This window comes from Adiantum capillus-veneris, chromosome 14, assembly GCF_014529385.1.
Source record: "Adiantum capillus-veneris isolate H3 chromosome 14, ASM1452938v2, whole genome shotgun sequence".
NCBI classification, from domain to species: domain Eukaryota; kingdom Viridiplantae; phylum Streptophyta; class Polypodiopsida; order Polypodiales; family Pteridaceae; genus Adiantum; species Adiantum capillus-veneris.
Genome location: NC_140944.1, coordinates 155,553,108 through 155,570,099, shown reverse-complemented (window position 1 = coordinate 155,570,099; position 16,992 = coordinate 155,553,108). Strand labels below are relative to the sequence as shown.

Genomic DNA, 16,992 nt, shown 5'->3' with positions numbered 1-16,992 from the left:
GATGAGGAGACCTGTGACGCGGCGAGTCTCATATCTCTTTTTGTTGCTACTGATCATGAATGATCTAGCAGGCTAGGGGATGGGCAAATTATGTTAGGAGTTTTTTGGAAGAAGTGATTGCACATATGTACATACACATGCATAGTGCATCAAATAAAGGATTGCCCATTTTCCAGAGCCAGGTGGTTACGTGGGGCCCACATGTGTACAAGTAGGACAACATGTACATAGTGCATCGATTTTCAATATCACTAGTACCAATGTGTTTTTTCTATAATAATGAGGAGTTGGTAGCACATAAAACTTATTGAGAAATCTATCCGCGGGCCGATGATATGAGGTAGGCAGGTGCGTCAGATGGCATCTAGTGGCGTCAAGAGGTCGAATGGGGTCAATACTTGCAGTGGGTAAGCGAGGATACAACGTGGGTGTTTTCTTGTGATGATTATGCAGAAAGGTCATCATGAGGACTATATTTGGGAGCCACTTCACATGGTTTCAAGATGCATTATTAAAAAAAAGTTGAGTGCCAGGTGAGCGGATGGATGTAGAAGGGTGACAAAAATGCACTGTGTGGCCAGTTTTTGACATGTTCGGGGTCCGTTTGAGGTCAACTAAAAGGCCAAAGGTGCCCAAGGGATAAAGTGAAGTGTGGACACTGAAAAACCTGAGAAAAATACCAGAAAAACTTGGAGAGAAGAGGAGGAACAACTGCAACTCAATTTTTGTTGTTTTTGGAGTCTGTTTTGGCCATAAACTGCTCATCCGAGGTCAGATTTGAGCACTTTGATATTGTTGACTGGGGTTTTTGGCCACTCCGGACGCAATGGTGTTGTCCATTTTGCCAAATTTCTCACTTTTTTCTACGAATTTGGTTGTGTAAGTTTCTCTTGTGAGCGAAGTCTCTGCTCCAATTTGTGATTGTATTTGGCATATTTCATCCATATTGTGTGAACTATTTGCCCCATTGGTGTTGGCACAAGCTCAATTGTATCTAATCATAAAAAATCTTCCTCTTTTGAGCTGAGGTTTTTAAGTATGTGTGTGTGCCTCTGTGTTGAGTGGGCAAATGAATAGTCTCTCTCCTCTCACTCCATCGGTGTGTTCCCTGTTGTAGACATGTAGTAGTGTTAGTGTGTATACGCGCTTCACCAGGGGCACTTTTCTCCCACTGGGTTTTTCCCCCTGGACATCTGGTGTGAAAGGACACCTTATCTCTTAGGGTTTCATATAAGCTTTGTAGCTCTGAGTTTGTACACACAATTATTATTCCAATACAGAGAGAGAGAGACTACAGAGATCTCGTACACAAGCTCTGTGTCTTCTCCTTCTCCATCTTCTTCCTACTCTGAGTTGCTGTCTTCCTTCTGTTTCCTGTTTCATCATCTTCAACAATTGGTATCAGAGCAAGGTGATTTCCAGAGCCTCTACTTGCGTTTTCGCGTCCGCGCGCGCAATCGCAGTTTTCAGGCAGTTTTCGGAAAATTTGTTCGTGGGAGCATCCTCGACGTTCCGGGAGTATTCTGACCAGGCGACCTGGGGTTTTACCCCCCTTTCGAAGCCGTTCGAGCCCTCAGAATTTCGTTCTGAGCAGCGTAGCAGAAGTTACTTTTCCGAGGCGTTTAGATCAAGAGGGTGTGCTTTTTGACAGATTTTCTTCAGGTAAACAGTTCTTTTGGGAAGCAGCTTGTCTTAGCTTTGTGCTGAGATTTTGTGTAGAGTTTTGCTTGGATTGGAGAAGAGATTTGTGAATCTCTTGGAGGTTCTTTTGCTCTCTTGTGTGCATCTACAGTATGGCTCAATCTACGGAGAAAGAGATTTTTGGTGCGTTTACATCCGAAGACAAATTGGATGGTACCAACTATTCTCTTTGGTCTTTTATGGCCAAAAATGTTTTGGTTGGTAAAGGATTGTGGGATTATGTATCTGGAGATGAAGTTCGTCCAGGTAGCATTGCACCTGCCACGCCTGGTCGTGGTGCAGCTGTTGGTGCAGGACCCTCACAAGTCACTCCAGAGCAAAAGAGATGGGATACTAAAGATGCACAGGCTATGGCTGTGATTGCCTTAACCATAAAGAGGACAATCACACCACATATCAGATCTTGCAGAACTTCTGAGGATGCTTGGAACACTCTGCAAGCTATGTTTGGAGGAAGAAACGCTGCCAGAATAGAGTTTTTGAAGAAACAACTTGACAAAATACAGATGGACGAAGGTGACGATATTGTCGAGCATCTTACAAAAATCAGGGATCTTAAAGAGCAATTGCTTAGCATTGATGAAGTGATTCCAGAGAAGGACTTGGTTTCCAAAACACTCAATTCACTACCACCATCTTATTTGACTTTTCAGACTTCTTTGACTCTGTCTTTGCGAGCTAATCCTGACCCTCTTCATTTTGAAGAGTTAGTGGCTTTGCTATTGCAGGAGGATCAATCACGTAAGAACAAGTCTTTACAGGTGGATGGTATGGATCATGCTCTTGTTGTACAGAACAAAAACAGGGGTAAAGAGAGTGCTCATCACTCCAAGTCTAGTGCAGGACAATCTTCAGAGAAGTCTAAAGGTGATTCCGACAAGTCCAAGAAGAAAGGTAAATGTCACTACTGCAAGAAACCTGGTCACTACATTAGTGAGTGTAAAAAGCGAATTGCTAAAGAAAAGAAGAAAGAGTCAAGTTTGGTTGTTTCAGCTTCTGGTGATTCTTCTACAGCTAAAGAAGAGTCTGCAAACTTTGTGCAGGATTCTTATGCTTTTGTAGTATGTTCAAATTTTTCTGCTTACAGTATTGACAAGACACAAATGATTTGGTACTTTGATAGTGGTGCATCCAGGCATATTACTTCAAGGAAGGATTTGTTTTGTTCATTGGATGCAACTCCAGCAGGAAAGAAGGTGACATGTGCAAATAATGCTTCTTATCCAATCAAAGGCGTTGGTAAGATTTTGATTACCATTTCAGATGGTTCAGATTTATGCTTGCCAGATGTCTTATATGTTCCAGGGATCAAGAAGAATTTGTTGTATGTATCCTCTCTTGCAAAAAATGGTCTTCGGGTCATTTTTGAGGATGACAGATGTGTTGTACGAGATCGAGAGAATGGTTATTCTCTTATCACTACAGGTACGCTGGAAAATGGACTATTTGTGCTAGATCGTTATGAAAAGCAGATTCAGGTATGTATTGCAGAAACAAAGACTCAGGCCATGCAGGATGCTGAGTTGTGGCATGCTAGATTTGGGCATGTTAGTTATGGCAGTTTGATGACTTTACAACGTCATAATATGGTGCATGATTTGTCCTTATTGGAGATGCCACCAAGACATGTATGTGAAGGTTGCGTTCTTGGAAAGATGCACAGATTTGCATTTTCGCAGGATGGTTCAGTTAGAGCGACACGAAAGTTGCAGCTTGTACACAGTGATGTATGTGGTCCTATGAGGACGCCATCTATAGGAAACAGCCTTTATTTTGTGACCTTCATTGATGACTTTTCCAGGTTTTGTTGGGTGTATCCACTCAAAGCAAAGTCAGATGTGTTTGCAGTTTTTCAACATTATGTCGCCATGGTTGAAAATGAAACAGGTTGCAAAGTACAGACTCTTCGTACCGATCGAGGAGGTGAATACATGTCAGGTGCATTTAAGGATTTTTTGGGAAAGAAAGGCATTAAACACCAATGCACTATGCCATACACACCACAACAGAATGGTGTTGCAGAAAGGAAGAACAGGTCTTTAATGGAGACAGCTAGATGTATGCTCAAGGCTAAGAGTTTGCCTCATAAGCTATGGATGGAGGCAATTGCTTGTGCAGCACATGTTTTGAACAGGTGTCCTACTCGTGCCTTGAAGACCATTACTGCATATGAAGCTTGGTATGACAAAAAACCTTCAGTCAGTTATCTTCGTGTTTTTGGTTGTCTTGCTTATGCTCACATCCCTCAGCAGTTACGTGGGAAGCTTGATGATAAGGCAATCAAATGTATATTTGTGGGGTACAGTAGTGGAAGTAAAGGTTATAGACTTTACAATCCTGCTACAAACAAGATTTTTGAAAGTCGTGATGTAATTTTTGCAGAAACTACTGCTCAACCTATGGTTGCTTTTGATGTACCTCATATGCAGACACATGATGTATTTGAAGGTTTGCTTCCTTCTTTTGTGGAGAATCAAGAATCACAACAGGTTGATAATCTTGATCAATCTTTTGATCAGCATGTGACACCTCATGATGTAGAGGAAATTGTGCGTGAAGAGCAAGAAGTTCTCAGGGAAGAAAGAACCTTGCCTAAATGGGTTCAGAAAACTTTGCAGGATAGCAAGTTGGATGCACCGTTGCCACGAAAAACACGTGTTGGTACTACTTTTGGCAGAGAGCAAGTAGATTTGGCTTGCTTTAGTACTCTTTGTGATGCAGATGAGCCTGATTCATTTGAACAAGCTTTAGAGTGTGTTCAGTGGAAAGATGCTATGCAGCAAGAAATTGATTCTATTCATAAGAATCATACATGGGATCTAGTGGACTTGCCTACAGGTAAAAAGCCTATTGGTACAAAGTGGGTTTTTAAGGTAAAAAGGAAACAAGATGGTACTGTTGACAGGTACAAAGCAAGGCTTGTGGCAAAAGGCTATGCGCAACAGAAAGGCATAGATTATGATGAAACCTTTGCTCCTACTTCTCGTGCGTCCACAGTTAGATCACTAGTTGCAATTGCTGCTCATCATGGTTGGAAAGTGCATCAGTTGGATATCAAAACTGCTTTTTTGAATGGTGATTTGCAGGAAGAAGTTTATGTAAGTCAACCAAGTGGTTTTGTTGTAAAAGGTCAAGAGCAAACGGTATGTAGATTGCGTAAAGCTTTGTATGGTCTCAAACAGGCTCCAAGAGCATGGTATGAGAAGATACATACTTATTTGATTGGCCAGGGATTTCAGAATAGTCCAACAGAAAGTACTTTGTATGTCAAAAAGAGAGATGGAGTTCTCATTATGCTAACACTTTATGTGGATGATATGCTTCTTACAGGCAATACTGCAGATGAAATTGAAGCGTTTAAAGATGCTTTGAGAAAAACCTTTGAGATGTCTGATCTTGGTTTGCTACATTATTACTTGGGTATTCAGTTTGTGCAATCAGAGGATGGCATATACATGTTGCAGGAAAAATATTTGCATAAAATTTTGGACAAGTTTGGTATGCAAAATTGTAAGCCAATCTCTACACCCGTAGAAACTGGATCAAAGTTGAGCATGCATGATGCTGGAGAAACTTTTGATGTACATACTTATGCAGCAGCGGTTGGTTGCTTGATATATTTGGTAGGCAACACTCGTCCAGACATTCAATTTGGGGTTTCACAAGCAAGCAGATTTATGCACAGCCCAGGTATGCATCATTGGCAGGCTGTGAAGCGCATACTTCGTTACCTTTCAGGTACCCCTAATCTTGCCATGTTCTTTCCAAGGGGGGATATGTATGGAAAGCACAGTTCTATGCAGCTTCTTGGTTACAGCGATTCAGATTGGGCTGGTGATTTTGACACACGACATTCCACAAGTGGCAATTGTTTTTTCTTGGGAAATGCATGTATATCTTGGCTAAGCAAGAAGCAACCCACAGTGGCTACATCAACTTGTGAAGCTGAGTACAGGGCAGCTTTCACGGCAACAGTTGATTGTGTATGGATACGCAGGTTATTGGCAGGTCTTTGTGAGTGTCAACAGGCACCCACTACCATTTTCACTGACAGTCAGAGTGCTATTGCAGTTGCAAGGAATCCAGTATTTCATGCAAGAACAAAGCACATAGAGGTTCACTACCACTATGTCAGGGAAAGGCTACATGCAGGGGAGATCACACTAACTTACTGTCCTACACAGGATAACATTGCAGATCTATTTACGAAGGCGTTATCACGAGAAAAGTTTGAAGCTTTCCGAAAAGCTTTGGGCTTACTCTCATACACATGATGATCTGCTACCTTGTACGGATTCACACTATCACTACAGGGGGGATTTGTAGACATGTAGTAGTGTTAGTGTGTATACGCGCTTCACCAGGGGCACTTTTCTCCCACTGGGTTTTTCCCCCTGGACATCTGGTGTGAAAGGACACCTTATCTCTTAGGGTTTCATATAAGCTTTGTAGCTCTGAGTTTGTACACACAATTATTATTCCAATACAGAGAGAGAGAGACTACAGAGATCTCGTACACAAGCTCTGTGTCTTCTCCTTCTCCATCTTCTTCCTACTCTGAGTTGCTGTCTTCCTTCTGTTTCCTGTTTCATCATCTTCAACACCTGTCTCGGCCAGGTGGGTTGAGTAAGCCGAGTGGTGCCCTATAGTGTGTGTGTGTATCATCCCACGAGTGTGTGTCAAGTGATTATAGAGGCGTTGTGTGTGTTTTCATCCCGCTCACACCATTCTTCTTAGTTAAGTCATGTAGTGGTCCTGCTATTTGAGAGAATTTTGCTATGAAGCGTCTATAGTATGCGCACATACCAATAAAGCTTCTTAGCTCATGTAGATTCCTTGGATTAGGCCATGCTTTTATTACCTTTGACTTTGATGGATCCATACGAATACCATCTTGAGAGATAATGTGACCTAAGTATTGAATCTCTTGGAGGAAAAATTCGCTTTTCTTTTGGTTGAGAAAAAGCTTGTTCTCCCTCAATGCTTGAAAAATCATTGGAGATGTTGCTTGTGTTCCTCCAAAGACTTGGAGTAGATGATGATATCATCAAAGAACACTCTAGTGAATTTGCGGTAAGGTCTAAAATTTTTCTCCATTAGACGAACGTAGCTGGTGCATTAGTCAAGCCAGAAGGCATGACTAGATATTCATAAATACAAAATGTTGTGTGAAACACGATCTTTAGGATATCTGCATCCACTATCCTTATTTGATGGTAGCCACTTTTAAGGTCAATCCTATTGAAGTAGATAGAGCCTTGTAGCTTATCAAAAAGATCTTCTACCCGAGGCAGGGGAAATCTGTTTTTGATAGTGATATGGTTTAGTGCTCGATAGTCCACACATATACGGTATGTACCATCTTCCTTTGGCACTAAAAGGACCGGAGAACAAAAGGGAGAGGAACTAGGCCTCACCATCCCTTTGTCTACCAATTCTTGTACTTGCCTCATGATCTCCTCTTGTAGAGCTTGAGAGACTCGATAAGGAGGCTTGTTAGGCGGTGAGCTTCCTGGAAGGAGCTCAATGTGATGGTCATCATCCCCTCATTTTGGAGGTAAGTGCATAGGGATACCATCAATAAACACATCTTGGAATCCTTTTTGAAAATTAGACAAGTCTAACTCTTCTTGATTCCTATTATTTACATTTGATGAAACATTAGGATCTTTTAGAGACTCTTTGACAAAAATCATGTACGCAGAAACTAAGCTCTTCATTGATTTATCAAAAGCAGAAGGATTTACAAGTGGAATAGAGCGACCATGCTCACTAGCATCTATATACATGTTCTTTCCCCTGTAGGTGAAGTAGATTCTCATTTCAGGGAACTTCATATTGGCAGCCATGCGATCAAACCATGGCGCCCCTAGGATAGCATCCTCATGTTGGAGGGGAGAGATGAAAATGTCTTCTTTGTTGACATAGCTTTGGATATGAAGCCTCAACTTCCCAATCAAGGGAGTAACGGAGGCTTGCTGTCCCTTGAAAGCTGTGTCAGCCATTACCATATTTCCCATCTCAAAAGCTTGAATGCCCAACTTGGTGGCCAACTCCGTTGATATGAAGTTGTGAGTAGAGCCAGGGTCAAACAAGATGAAGGCATCATGCTCTCTTACCTTTCCCCAAGCATAGGAAAGTGATGATCCTTTGCAATGAACATCCTCTTTTGGAGCTTTGATGGTGGAAGCCCTAGGAGTCTCATTGCGAGCATTCTTCTTGGGGCAAGAACGATAGCCATGTCCTTGCTCCCCACAATTGAAACACTTATGATCCTTGTGAAAAGCTTCAAGCTCTTCAGGAGAGAGTTTATTTTTGCCTTTGTAAACTCCCTTCTCCTCGAACCGATTGTTGTTGTTGTTGTTGGTAGTGCCTTGGGAGGAATTTTGAGCATTGGTTTTCCCCTTTGCATCATTTTTGTCTTTGTTTTCCATGGGCTTGACATTCCGTCTAGCCCCTTGATGGAAATTGATGCGTGAAGAAACCATGGTGTGATGGATTACTTTGGTGATAGAGCCAGGCCATTGAGAGTTGATGTATTCGGCCATCTCTTCAGGTAATCCCGCATAGAATTGCTGCTTTTTCTCAACAAAGTCTATCTTTTGAAAGACAGTAGCCTTGAGATGTAAATCCCAAAACTTGTCTACATACTTGTGGATAGACTCATGAGAGAGAAGCTTCAAGCTGCGCCATTCGGTAAGCACGTTGTCCTTTGCATCACTTGTAAGGAATTGCTTCATGATGGAAACTCGTAGAGTTTTCCATGTCTTTGGGGCTTCACCGTTGCCACGAAGGCTAGCCCACCATTGATGAGCTGATTTTTGGAAGTGCATAGCTACATGGCGTAGCTTGGAGGACTTCGTGAAGCCCTTGTATCCAAAGGCCGCATCAAATTGTTGGATGAAGGCCAACACTTTGTCGGTAGCACCAAAGGTGCCATCATAGATGAGAAAAGAGATACTCTTTCCTCCCTCTTTGAACTCCTTTAGCTTTTGTGACCTTAACCATGTAGGGTATGATTTACGATGTCCTCCCCTCTTGTATTCTCTAGAAGAATAGCCATAGCTTTCATCGGAAGAGGAAGAAGGTGAAGAAGAAGGAGAAGAGGGTGGCCTCTTTTTAGGCCTTTTTTTTCCTTTGTTTCCTCTCTTCCCTTTTGGAATGACGAGGAGAAGGACTATGTGTTCATCTTTTCCTCTTGGGAGGAGTGGGCGATCGTCTAGACCGCCGTCTTCGTGGAGCCACATCTTCAGAGGAACTTAAAGTTTCATTGCTTTCTTGCTCTTTAAATTCGTCCTATCGTAATAGAGAGAGTCTTCTTTTGGGGGTCTTTTCAAGAGGCCTTCTAAGCTCTCTCTCCTCTTGGAGAGGAAGGGAAATCCCATAAGCGCAAAGTTGTTGTGTACTTCAGCTTGCAAAGCAGGGTTGCCCATAGCAAGCTGTAACCTAGTAACGAGATAATTGACAAACATGGGGGCATCATCATTAGCACCTTCATTTGCAAAATCAAAGCTATCAAACGGTTCATTCTACTCTCTTGGTTATTGTCATCCATGTTAACAAAATTTGTGTACGTACTTAGTGTATGCTTTGGCAATTCAAAACCTTAGTTGCCACTCCTCTTAGCCTTTGCAAATTAGCTCTTAAGTATCTACACCCACAGCTCGAAGTGGTTAGCTATAGAGAGTAGTGGAGTAGGTCTAACATAGCAGAGCTGCCGAGGGTTAGCTCCTTTCGGACTTCTTATGGCTCAATAATGGTAAAGCCGTAGGCAAGTCTAAAAAGACTCCATTACTAAGTCCAAAGCTCCCGAGGTGTGCACCATATCCCACATAGTGGGCTCAACAAAACCGATAATAGATCCGAGCTCCACTTATACTACTAAAATTAACAAAATCAACCATTTATAGGCTACTTAAGGACCTCTCTTCTTAAGCAAGAAAAGAGAAACCAAATGCTCTGTTACCAATGTAATGGAATTGGCCTATTAACTTGAGAGTAGCGGAAATTAATGAGAGTACTTTTGAGAAATTACTTTGTGAGCATAGCGGGTGAACATAGTGGAAGATAACAACATAGGCATAGAAATTAGTTAACTTGGCATGAACAATACTTTTGCAAGAGAGAGAATTTAGAGAACGTGACAACAATTGAGGAATGGATTTATGTGGAGCCGATCCCCCCTCCAATAGGCATTTGTATTATGATTTCTCCCATTAAGAGAGTCTTGTTACAATACAATCTTTGTGTTCCTTGTGACCTAAGTGATGCAATGAAGATGGAAAGATTCATGCATCACAAGCATAACATAAACTTTGTGGAAAACTTTAACTATCCCAAGCCTCAGTCCCAAGACCTCAAACACCTTCGAAGGTGGAGAGAGCTAGCAGGGAATTAGGGTAGGGAAGAGGAAGAAGAAACATTTTAGAGGAGAGAGATTTTATAAGTATGTCAATGAGATTTTATCTTTGTGATATACGAATTAGCTCCCATTGAAATCCCTCTATTATCGACCTAGCCTGTGGTGTATGAACCTTATGTCCACGATCACGTTGGATCGAGGAATTCCTCTCTTCAGTTGCTTATATCTCGTCTTCATGGAAACGGAGTAGGGTGTCGTCAACGAAACTTGAGAATAAAGGAAGGCCATCTATCAAGTCTCCCCAATCTTTCGGGGTTGGGGATCTCACAGAAGGTAAAGCCTATAAATGGTGGATGGTGCTCAAGGAGAATGGCATCATATTGCAAACATGGGCTACCTTTGAGGAGGTGTTTAGAAAAGATTTTTTTCCTATTAATGAAAAGGACAAATTTGAACTTCTTAGGATAAGTGTTTTATGCGTTAGCATAAGACACTGCTCGAATATGTCTCGCATTATAGAGATGTTAGCCTCAAGCTAGAGGGTATAGATGCCTTCTAGCGGATATGTGGGTCCATCACTGGGTTAACTCCTGAGCTTAAGAAGCATGTTAAGACCATGGATCCTAAGATGCTCGAGGAAGCCATAGCACTAGCTCATATTCATGATAATCCTGATGAAAAATCACATATATGCCGGACACTTTGAATGCAAATGCATCTCATAGCCAATGAGAGAAAATCTATGGTAGCGTCATCTGATGTGTCCAAGAAGCCCAAGGAGCCTAGAGACCATTTGTCAAGTGAGGAATTTAAAAAGGCAAAGAAGGTAAGCTATGTTTTAATTTCTTGGAAAATGGACATGGAAAAAAGTATTGTCCTAAGGAGAAATCTACTACACAAAGAGTAAGGAAAAAGTTGTGAACATCATGCAATTGCTTCCTATGGAGTCCTCTTTTCATTATTCCATGATGGAAATAACACATATCAAAGTGATTTATGAGTGATGTATTACAACATCTATGTGGCAATCAACTTTTGGCCCACACAAGCTTGTGCAAGAGTGCATGGTTCTATCCAAGGTCATAAAATAAGAATCCTGGTGGATGATGGATCCTTTTAACATCCTGCCAATGCTTAGACCCTTGTCTACGCATAAATTTGTTTACCTTGAGATGGAAAATTGAATATCCAGCTTCATATTGTATATATAAATTAGGCATCCACAATATCAGTCTAATAGAGAGTGATATCCGTAGGATCTCTAGCATTATGAAGACTCAATTTCAAACCTATTTCTATTGGAGTAGCAATAGGTTTGCATTCCTCAAGTCCAAACTTACATGGTAATGTCTCTATGTATCTTGCATGACACAAAGAAATATCTCCATCACATTGCTTACACGGTATGCCCAAGTGATAATGCAAAAACTCCAAAACTTTCACCTTGAAAGTGGCATTCTATTCTTGAATTCAACAATGTGTATCTTGTTCATATCAATAATGAGCAAATCATATGCATATAAAAGGACGATGAGATATACATCACCCTCGCTTTTGGCATACAAAGTGCTTTCAGCTGGACTATTATAATAGCTTTGTTTAACCACATGAGTGTTAGCTTACTCATACTGAACACAAGAAGATTACTTCAACCCATATAAAGGTTTCTTACTTCTGCACACTTTCTTTTCTTGTTCTTTTGTGACAAAATCGTGAGGCTCCATTACATATGCTTCCTCAAATATGTCACCATTCAAGGAAGCAGTAATAATGTTTGATTGATGTACATTCCATCCAAAGTGAGATGCAAATGCACATAGAAAATGAACAATAGTCATTTGACAAGTGGGAGAAAAAGTCTCTTCATAGTCAATGCCTTTTTTTATGCATAACCTTTTGCAACAATTCTAGCCTTTTAGCGATCAACTTCACCATTCGTATTATATTTCAACTTGTAAACGTAATTCGTACCAATGGGTTTTTTCCCAGAGGAAAATCACATAAATTCTAAGTTTTATTTTCTATAAATGCATCATATTCAAATTGCATTGCAGCCATCCAATTTTTTGAATTATGTGATTCATCAAAAAAAGAGGTTTCTCTTCATCACATGAACTAGAAACACACAAAGCATAACAATCTGATGTATATGATGCATAGTACGACTTGACATATGTGCCTCCAATTTACTGTCATGTAAAGTATATGCACCAGTGATTTTGGCATACCCCTAGCCTCTCCATTCTTGGCTCTTTCCAGATCAAGTACATGTAGATCAACATTAGTAATAAGCTGATATGTAACATTTTCAAAACCCCCATAGACTTTATATCTTGTAGGGATCTTTGTTGACTTTGAGGAACACCTCAACCTCAAGCACCTTAGTCAGCAAGCATGACAAAGGACCTCAAGCTTGGGTAGTGTTCCCACAAGCACCTCAAGCTCCCTAGTCAGCAAGCACGACAAGCACCTTAGTCATCAAGTACGACAATCACCTCAAGCTCAACCCTAGCTTACCTAAGGTCAAAGGACTTTTAACACTAACTTTTGGAGGTCTTTAATAAAGCTACCCTAAGGTATTTTAAGCTCCATTGGCTAGCCTTGCTCTTTGACAGACCATCTCTCATTTGGACCCCTTTACCATTGGCCCCGTGTTGTAAATAGATCTATAAGCACATGTCTATATTCCAACCCTTGTTCCCGTCTATTCTCCCACATTAAATGATCAATTTAATATAAGAAAATCATTTGGGTTGGTTAGATATTAGATTTTTATGACACTATCTGCATACACTGTCTCATCAAGACTACTCATCATGTACAGATGTGTCATCGTCAACACTCGGATGGCTACATCCCTCTCATCCATAGGTGGAACTGTGTGTCTTGGCATAAACTCATCAACCTCTAGCATGAGTGTATCAAAGAACTCCATGTCCTCATCTCTGCACGTGTCTCTAGGGGAGTAGACTCACTATACCTCTATCTGCACAAACTTTGATGACACATGTTGTGTCTCACTGGAGCAATCCCGCTACACCTCTACCTCTGCAAAGTCCACTGGCATATCTTGCACAGCTACATGCTCTGTCTCACAAACATACTGGAGCTCACTCGTGAATGAAACACATCTTGTCTCTCACATACCACATGTCAATGATGCAATCAAGACCAAACCGTATGAAACCTCATATACGTCTAATGGAGCGGAGAAGCCATATCTAGCTCCTCTTGCAATTATAAGTGATTCACAACACATTTGAAAAGAATGCTCTAGAATGGAGAGGATAAGTTGGTGTATCTTACTATGCATGGCCTTGGGTATATGTCTATGTCACCCAACCATTTTGCGGGATGCTTTGGTACCTTTGCTAGATAGCCGAGTGGAGCTTTTTAGTCCACTCTAGAGGTAGCACTTGGTGGAATTGAGGTCACAGGGAGTGTTGACAAGAGATCCAGAGGGACCCTTCGAGTCCAAAGAGCGTGATGGGGAAGACATCCCAGGTATTGAAGTGGGGGATGATGACAAGAGAGGGAGCTTAGGAACCGTGATGGGGCATCCCTTCCTACGCCCTAAGAACGAGCTAGTCCTTTACAATCTTTACATTTAATGTAAAATGTATAATTAGGGTACAATGTAACTCTCACAGTGTTTTGTAAGAGTTTCTTTACCTAGCATTTTTCCTTAGAAAATTGACTTGAAAAGTTGATCCTACAATGAAATAGGCCTTGAGGCTTGCACGACCCAGAGATGAGGGGCTTGCCAACGGGCAATGGGTGTAAACAGCCTCAAAGGCCCAAAGACTTTGAGATCTGGCAGCGCGTTGGAACGTTAGCACAGCCTTGGGAACTTCAAAGTCGGGAAAAGCGAGGAACGCGCGTGGGGGCCGGAAGTCCGAAGTGGGGAGAAGAAAAGGACCGTTTAAGGGTGTCAGCGGCGCCGCGTAAGAGTAGCTGGCATCCAAAGGTGGCTTGGCTTGCGCTTCCCTCCACGGAGGCCAATAAATAATACACATGACAAGCAGCTAATGTACGCCCCGGCCGGCCCTCAGCATCGCCCTACACTGTAATACTGTATGTGTGTTGTTGTTGGCTGGCAGTTTGTAGACCCTCCAGTCCGTCCCCCTCTCCCTCTCTTCAGCGCGCATTTGTGAGCACATCCGTGACCAGTCCCCCGTCTTCGTCGCTCGCTCTATTTCTGCATCAGGCCTAGATATTTGCCCCTCTCCTTTATATTTTTGTTTGCAGGCCTTCCTCCTCTGAGGCTCTGATCCCCTCTCAGGCTCAGCTCTCTCTCCTCCTTCCTAGCCTGCATTCTGCTCTTCGTCTCCCTGCAGAACATCGCCATGGCGGGGCGCTTGTCTCTGTGGGCTCTCGTCTCTGCTTTGATCGTCGCCTCTTCATCGCTTAGAGCGTCACCACAGCCTGCTGCAGCGCCCTCGGCTGGAGGCGGCGCCGGCCCCATCTTCGTGCCTCCGGCAGCTCCCTCTCCTGGTGCGTCCTCCTCTACTCCTCCTCCCGTCTCCGCCACGATCCCTCCCGTCGTCTCCACGCCCCCACCCACCACCTCTACCGTGCCGCCAACCACCTCTACCCCTCCCACAGCCGTGTCGGTTCCGCCTTCTGTGGCTCCCACAACCTCGGTGATACCGTCTCCACCAATTTCAGCGCCCGCGACCTCGGTGACGCCGCCTCCATCAGCCTCTACCCCGACAACCCCGGTGATACCGCCTCCGCCAACCTCTGGCCCTGTAACAATGGTGATGCCGCCTCCGCCAGCCTCTGCCCCTGTAACAATGGTGACGCCGCCTCCACCAGCCTCTACCCCGATAATCCCGGTGATACTGCCTCCGCCAACCTCTGCCCCCACAACAACAGTGACGCCGCCTCCGCCTTCGTTTGCTCCCACAATTACGGCTGCGCCTCCCACTGCCGTCACCCCGCCTGCTTTCAGCGTGACGCCACCCGCAGCGACTCCTACTGCTGTCTTCACTCCTACCTCAGCACCTCCGGCCGTGCCCACCATAGCTCCTGTTGCCTCCCCGCCCGCCTCCGTCGCAGCGCCAGCTACGCCCCCTTCTACTCCTCCAGTAGCTGCTCCGACGCCCGTGGTAAGCACACCGCCCCCTTCAGCTACGCCTGCGCCGATTGTGGCTCCCGTTAGCCCCCCGTCCGCGACTCCTGCTCCTTCTACACCCCCAGTTGCCACTCCTACTCCCTCGACGCCACCATCCCCTACTCCTGCTCCCTCGACGCCACCATTCCCTACTCCTGCGCCCGTCCCCGCTCCCTTTGCATCGCCCATCAGCAGCCCGCCAGCACCTCCCTTCGCTACTCCACTGTCTGGTCCTGCCGTTCCTCCCTTGGATGACGTAACTCTCTCTCTCTCTCTCTCTCTCCCTCTCTCTCTTTAAGTCATGTTTAAATATTAAATATTTTTATGTTTTATTTCGGAATTATGCAGAGTGCGGGGGCTCGATCAGTCCCAACTGCAGTGGCGAAATTGGTTCCTTCCTTCATGCTCGTCGCGCTGGTGGCCCTTCCTCTCTTGAAGTTCTGAAGAGAATGTGTATCCCATTCTTTCATTTATGGTTACGCGATTATTCTTTGATATCCATCCGACCTATCAGTGTCTCCATTCTTGCGCTCTGCGAGCCCGGAGAGAGAGAGAGAGAGAGAGAGAGAGAGAGAGAGAGCGCTTTGTAAATGATTTGTATTTATCCTGTTAGAACTTTGGAATAAATAAAATCACATTTTAATTTGCATGGCGAAATAAATTATGTACAGTGGTTGTGTTTAAAGTGAGGTCTCGACTGTCAACTCTAAAGAGAAAAGTGTCGGTGGCTGCCCAGCCTTTTGTTAAAACGTAGGGCATGGTCACATGGTGCATAATAGTTAGATCTATCATCAAGTAGAAAATGCCCACGTTCAAATATATAAGTGGGTCAAGCATTAAATTTTCAGATGCCACGTAGGCTCTATTCTTTTTATAATCATAATGACACACCTCAGAGCACGCGAACAGTATGTCTCAAATCCTGAATGCACGCAGTAACGCATTGCCACTTTTTCCGAACCCTTTAAAGGTTAAAAGGCTGCAGTTAGCTACCCTGCAACTGTACAAGCCGCAAGCGTCTCTGATCAAAAGTGCGTGTGAACCAATAATTCTATCCTCTTTTGAGAAAATTCCATTGTGCTTGAGTGAATTGGAAATTGTACCTCTTTAGAGACGAGTTCACTTGTTTCAGGTCTCCATGTATGTTCTCGCTTGTGGATTGGTGTTACCAAGTTTGTATGAGTCTGTCTAATATCATTCCGTTAGTTTTTAAAAACTCTTTATAAACCGGATGCTCAGTGAAGTGCCCTTGCATCACATGACGATTGCTATGATGGTAGCCTTTCTTGTAGGGAATAGTCAATGTAAGACTTGTCACGAGGAGTTTAATTATGAGAGAAAATAATGTGTTGATTGTCAGAATTATGCGTTTCCTACATTCAGGTGGCGTTGATTGATAGGTTGTAGCTTGTGAAGTGGGTTTTGACATTGCCTACGTTGGGCGTAGGTTGAGTTGAGCGAGGATGGCTAGCACTTCCAAGAGTTTACTAATCGGAAGCCCCCAATTTCTGTTCCATCACCATGAGCTCCACACCCTTGCAGCAATAGCTATTGAAGCCATATGAGCCCACTCTTGTTTTTGGTTTGTCAAAAAAACGAGTTTGGCACACAGCTTTTGCATGCACCAATGAGTCAATAATCTCAATTTCTACCCGACTCTTAGGTCTTGCTACCCATTCCCATCTTTCCCATTGGTAAGGGGTTGTGTCTTTCATGTTGCTTTTCCATAAAACCGGCTTGATAGGCTTCAAAAATGATATCCAATTAAATTTGGTCATTTTTAGCAATGACGATACAAATGAAATGTACAATA

General features: G+C 43.2%; 1 protein-coding gene across 1 annotated transcript; it reads right to left on the bottom strand.

Annotated features, from left to right (window-relative positions):
- Positions 1-14,180: 14,180 nt before the first annotated feature.
- Positions 14,181-15,435, bottom strand: LOC147443408 (uncharacterized). Its single transcript, XM_086529283.1, has one exon. The coding sequence runs from the start codon at positions 15,366-15,368 to the stop codon at positions 14,256-14,258; it is 1,113 nt and encodes a 370-aa protein (XP_086385409.1). The 5' UTR covers positions 15,369-15,435; the 3' UTR covers positions 14,181-14,255.
- Between the last annotated feature and the right edge of the window lie 1,557 nt (positions 15,436-16,992).